General features: G+C 46.0%; 1 protein-coding gene across 1 annotated transcript in view; it reads right to left on the reverse strand.

The window, feature by feature from the left end:
* Positions 1–299: 299 nt before the first annotated feature.
* Positions 300–6,098, reverse strand: part of Ybx3 (Y-box binding protein 3) — a 120,249-nt gene continuing 114,450 nt past the window's right edge. Inside the window, exons 8-10 of the mRNA XM_012513796.2 lie at positions 3,400–3,497; positions 1,054–1,225; positions 300–413 (exon numbers count right to left, since the gene is read on the reverse strand). Coding sequence (XP_012369250.1) covers positions 348–413; positions 1,054–1,225; positions 3,400–3,497 — 336 coding nt within the window. The 3' untranslated portion in view covers positions 300–347. The remainder of the gene's footprint in view (positions 414–1,053; positions 1,226–3,399; positions 3,498–6,098) is intronic.

Here is a 6,098-nt window from a genome sequence, read left to right on the forward strand (position 1 = left end):
AAAAGCAGAGACTTGAAAGTGACCAAACTGGCCACTAGGGGCCACACAAGCATCAGCTTCCTAAAGTAGTAGTAATAGTTAAAATCTGCCTAGAAAAGCTGATTGTTACCAACTCTGTAGAGTCTCCAAAATTTATCCAAATAAGGTCAGTTCGAGGGCTACTGAACACCCAGGAGTTTTTTTCCTACAATCCCAATGGAGAAAAGGGACTGGCACAGATGAATCACAGGAGCTTAACTTACGAGTACTACTCTGGAGCAACCAGTGACACAGGAAAGGAGGAGCTACATCCAGCCCATGCGGCCGGACACTTACCCTGCTGGTGTGAAGGTGGCGGGGAGCCAGTGTCACTCAGTGCTGCTCGGCTCGGCGGCAGGAGCGGGGTTCCCAGCTGGTGCTTCACCTGCCTTGGTCTGCAAAGCACAAAACCGAATCGTAAACCAGGAAAGAGCCCACCCTGCCACATGGAGACTTCAAGGCTAAAAGCTCTCACAGGTGAACTGGGCTGTCTACGAAGGAAAATCACGTGAATCACTGGTGACTCCTGTGTCTGAGTCCAAAACTTAGTCCACAGCAGAGAGGCCACTAAGTATCACACTCTCCAGTCTACGAGAGTGTCGGTGCTTTCAGCTCACAGGGACCGGGAGCTTCACCCCTAAGTCTCGGTAACGGCCCCAAATGCTCTAGGGGAACTCTAAGGGATCCTTTCAGAGAATGTTAATGAGCTGAATTCAAATATTTGGCCTGAGCTCATGCTTTATATACATGAGCCTTAAGCAAGCTGCTGCTATTTCAAGGTAGGCTTAATGGCACACACATACAATCCCAGCCCTCGAGAGGCTGAGGTAAGAGCATATTTGAGCTCAGCCAAGGGAACTTGGAGAGACCCCATCTCAAACTTTACAAACAAGGGACCAAGGGATACATATAGCTGAGTGCAAAGACCTTGAGTTTAATCCTTGGCAACACATACTCAAAAACCTCTTAGAAATGCTAAAGGTTGACATAATTAAAGTTGAACTGTCAACATCTCTTCTGATTGCTGAGCTTCACCTCTTTAACATCTTGCGAAGGAGCGTTGGGAGGACGGGGGCGACGCCGATAGTTGTAGGGACGCCGGTAGCCGCGGCGAGCACCTGGTGGGTTGGGACCGTTGGCTGCTTGTTGGTTCTCTTTGTCCTCAGCCTCGCCAATAGGTGCTACAGGCCGTGGGCGAGGAGGCCCTCTACAGCAAGAACACGAAGGAGGGAAACAGAACAAGGACACTGAGACAAGTACATGACACAGGGACACGCGAGGAGAGGGCTTTTAGCTAAAGCCAGCCTGTGGTGGCACATGCCCCCAGGAGGCTCAGGCAGGACAAGAACATGCAATGCTACATAACAGACCCTGTCTTCAAAAAAAGGGATCAGCACTTACTGCTACCATTACTTACAGGTACTCGGCAAATGGAACAAAGGTTTTAGTGGAAATATTCATTTGCTCCATTGTTTTCTTGCTTAATGAAAATACCCAGTTGCAGTAAACAAAGATCCCAAAGGGGGGGCTGTTTGATATGACCATGTCAGAGCATGTTCTCACATCAAATATTCACTAGCAAAGCTAATTCTCTGAGCTCCTTTACAGTGAGAAAACCAACAAGTGCAGCGAGGCTAAGTATTCAGTGGAGTCATACAGAAGGGCTGTTTTTGTATGGCTTGAGAAAAAAAAAGTCAAAGACAGCTCTCCCCGCCGCATCGTAGGGCTGGAGCTGGCCAGCATGAAGATTCACTTGTGCTGCTGTCCACCAACTGTTGCATTAAGACTTTGTCATAACTTTTAAAAATATTATTTAATTATTCTGTCAAAAGCTGGTATAAGTCCTTGGAAGGAGGAGGATGTAGTCTGGTATTCATCCTTTCCCAGGACAATATGCTGACTAGTGAACGTGACAAATCTCAAAGTACAGGCTGAGCATTACTAAGCCAGTATCCAAAATCTAGAACTTTCTGAGTCCCCAAATCAGTTTCATCCCTTGAGCCTTTCAGATTTTGGAATTTTGTATTAATGATGCTCCTTAGTAAATCTCTGGGGCACTGACATCTTAAGTGTCTGGCAACATGTACTTTGGATAACTAATATTCAATCTCTAGCAGGCAAAATATGAGACTAGCTAGGCTTCTACCAATAAGCTGTGAAAGGGTCTGAGAAGTCCGCTTCAGTCTACAGGCAATAAAGCACAAGTAAAATAAACCACTCCATTTATGCTAACCAAAGTTGGTAATAATACCTAACACATACTAAGCCCATATGCATTACCTCAGAGGCATCAGTATATTTGATCTTACTGGCCAGTGTAGGGCTCTTTTTGGACAGGGTCTTTGTACATAGTAACGCTGGCCATGAAGTCACTACGTATTCAAGGTTGGCCCTGAACTGTGGCATCTTCCTGCCTCAGCTTCCTAAGTGCTGGGATTACAGGCGTGCGCCACCACAACCAGCAGTATACAGTATTTCTTAATGTACAATCTACAGACCTGGAGACAGAGTTCAGAATCTACCCAAGGCCATGCAGCTACTAAACTGTGGGGTGGAATGTAAACACAGAATACACACCCCCCTAGTATGACATCATTCCTAGCCTACCTCGGTTAAAATAGTGAGGAAGCAAAAGACTGACACACACATCTTCATCTGAATTATCACATCACTGAACTTCTGCTTATTTCACTTAATTTAATAAAAATCAAGGTGTGTGAGGCTTCAAACCTGCCTATAACCCCAGCACTCTAGGCGGCTGAGGCAGGGCATCACACTCAGTGGCAACTTCACGACTTAATACCATGTTAGGTACAAGGGCTGCAGATATATGAAGATATAGCTAGGCGCAAAGGCCCTGGGGTCAGGCCGGCGATACCTCAGTGGACTAAAGCGCCTGCTTGGGCAAGCTGAGGCAAGCTCAGGGACAGAGGTTTGATCTCTGGCACCACATGCCACGTCAGTGCCCCCCACCCCAGCTGGCCATAAAAAAGGCCCTGGCTTCAATCTCCAGTACCATAAAATAATAAGATATAACATTATAAATAAGATTTTAAAAAATAAAAATAATATAATGCATAACATCAGAGAAGGATTCGAATAATAGCCAGATGGAGGAAGTATGTTGTGCCGCTGTCTGAAAACATACCGAAACTGAAGAGTATCAGAAACAACACCTGGCAGGGTGGTGCATGCCTGTAATCCCAGCACTTGGGAGGCTGAGACAGGAGGATCACCACAAATTCAGAGTTCAAAACCAGCCTGCGACCTATCTGAGACCTTGTCTCCAAACACCTACTTGTGCACATGGCTGAAGCCACATCTTTTACTTAACACTAAAAGTACCTTAAGTGGCCATTGCTTGTGCAGAGCGGCACATACCTGCGGTACCTGGGGCGGTAAGTTGGGTTCCGATGGACCGGACCCTGAAGCTGAGCTCCCTCAGGGACTCCATCCTTCATCTCTCCAATCTCACCAGCCTAGAGAGGAAGAGGAGAGCCAGAAATGAGCTCTGTGGGACAGGACATACAAGGCAAAGGGCACACAGGAAAAAAAAGTTTTAAATCAAGACTACAAAGTGCTTCCTTACAAAGTTGGGCACCTCAGCTACAAGGATGGGCTACTTACCTTACTAACTCTCTGTGACTGACAGAAAGGAAAGAAAAGGTCGGCCATACCGGAATAGTCTCTCACTTTGTCCCGGAACATCCAGCCTTACCAACTTGACTTTTGTTTCTTGAGGCAGGATCTCACTAAGCACTCCAGTCTGGCCTTGAACTCACTATTGTATTGGCCTCAAACTCATGGTGACCCTCCTGCCTCAGCCTTCCAGGTGCTGGGATTACAGGTGTGCCACCACACCCAGCAACATTTTAAAATCTGACATGTTCAATTCACAAGAAAATATAATACAGTTACTACGCTTCAGGATATAAGATTTTCGTAATTGTTTCAAACTTAGTCCCTTAACTCTACAAACTAATTTCTTCTCAGTCCCATTAAAGATTTCTACTAAAGTCAACCTTAAGCCCAAACCTTAACCACGGGCTCAGGTGGAGCTCAAGTGACACGAATAACTGCTTAGCATGTGCAAGGCCCTGAATTAAAAATCCTGCAAAGAAAAAGAAAAAAAAAAGTTCTTCGCCTCTGCTTTCTTTTTATTTTTTTTTTTTTAAATCTATGTTAAGTACAGCATTTAAGAAAAAAACCTGAATGATTATCATCTCATTTTAACCTAGAGGAATTAAAATTAACTTACTGGGTAACCTCCAGGAAGAAAAACTAGAAACATACAACAAAACCTCCCTCCAATAACCTGGATCAATAAGCACATCTCAATTATCTTTTTCAAAACTAGCACCCCTTGGGGTTCTAGAGCCTAAGGCCAGCCTCCAAATTTCACTAGGGAAAAAGGACCAGGCAGAAGGGAATCTCTGCCCTGGGCCACATCTGTGCCTTCCTGCATCTGCTTCATCTCCCACCACCCTGGACCAGCAGTCCCTACCACGCTCCCAAAGGTCTCCCGTCTCAGGCACTCCCCCACCATTATGCAGCATCGTCTTTCTCTACTTCACTTCCATGAAGGCATACAAACAAGCCGATACAGCACCTATCTTTTTCCAAATTTTAAATTTCAAAATACACTCAAACTTAAGACACGTTTAAGGACAGGGATCCAGTCCTCAGGCCCCACCTATATAATAATCCGAACAGCCAAAAAAGGCCCATTTGGGGCTGGTGAGATGGCTCAGTGGTCTAAAGCACCTACTTGGAACAAGCACAGGGACCGCGGTTCGATCCCCCAGCACCACATGCCAGCCAGCACCGCCCCCAGGAGGGCTGAGCTGGCCACACACACACATAATAATAATAAATTAAAAAAAAAAAAAAAAAAAAGGCCCATTTGGAATCATGCATAGCATTGAATCGGATTTTTTGTCTGGGAAGATTGCAACAATCTTTCCTCACCATGAATGACCTTGACACAGAGACTAGCCAGTCCTTCCATAAATATCTCACAATGTGGGGTGTTTCCTGCTTCCTGATTAAGGTTCAACTCATGCACCTCTGACAGGGGACATCACAGAAGTTACTCTGCGCTCTGTTGGGTGGCACATGGCTTTGGTCCCTACAACGCTCCCCCACTTAGACTACTCTCCCTCTCTGTAGTTAGTGAGGGTTCTCTAAGTACCTTCAAGGTCTGTGAATATCTCATTATTCAAATTTTCCCCCATGACCACTTATTTGCATGACCACTTATTTGTATCCGAATGGACTGGGGGATTTCTTCAATGAGTGAATTTGTTACTACCATTTCTGTCCAATGGGAAGGAACCCTCAGGCTGGCTCCTACCCTTCTGCCATGTCCAACATTCTAAGTAACTTCCTTGCATCAGGCCACCCTGGCTCACACTGTATTTTCTCTGCCCCAGTCCTGAAATGGGCTACTGTTCCAAAGCCATTATGGAGAATACCACAGGGTCAGATATGTACAGTGCTACTAACAAACTGCTTTGGAGCCGCTCAGAGGACACAAGCCCGGTATGGTACATGCTATAGTCCCAGCACTCCAGCGACTGAGCAGGCAGGAGGATTGCTGTGGGTAGATAATGGAATCTGTGCTACTTAAGTCCAAGGCCAGCCTTCACTGCATAGTGAGACCCTGACAGGCATCTGCACGCACCTGCAGGGACAGGTGGATACATGTGCATCTGTACCTGCCTGTATGGGCATGAATGTAAGCGCATCTGCCTGCCCACCTCGCTCTACCACACTTATATCTTCACAAGTAACTGCTGGGGAAGTTAAGGGTGAGGAAGTATAGGGGAAACACACCATTATAAAAAGCAAATCAGCGCAAGGGCCTGAGTTCAATCCCCAGTTCCGCCAAAAAAAGAAAGCAAAGCAAACCAAACAATCGCAGGCTGATCTCACATCTGCCTCCAGGGATGACCCCATTTCTCTCTGCTCCTTAACTAAAGAAAAAAACATAGTGGGGCGAGGGAGATAGCTCAGTAGAATAAGCACTTGCCTGGCAAGTGCAAGGGCCTGAGATCAATCCCCATTTCCGGAAAAAAAAA

This window comes from Octodon degus, unplaced genomic scaffold (genome assembly GCF_000260255.1).
Source record: "Octodon degus isolate 3935 unplaced genomic scaffold, OctDeg1.0 scaffold00018, whole genome shotgun sequence".
NCBI lineage: Eukaryota > Metazoa > Chordata > Mammalia > Rodentia > Octodontidae > Octodon > Octodon degus.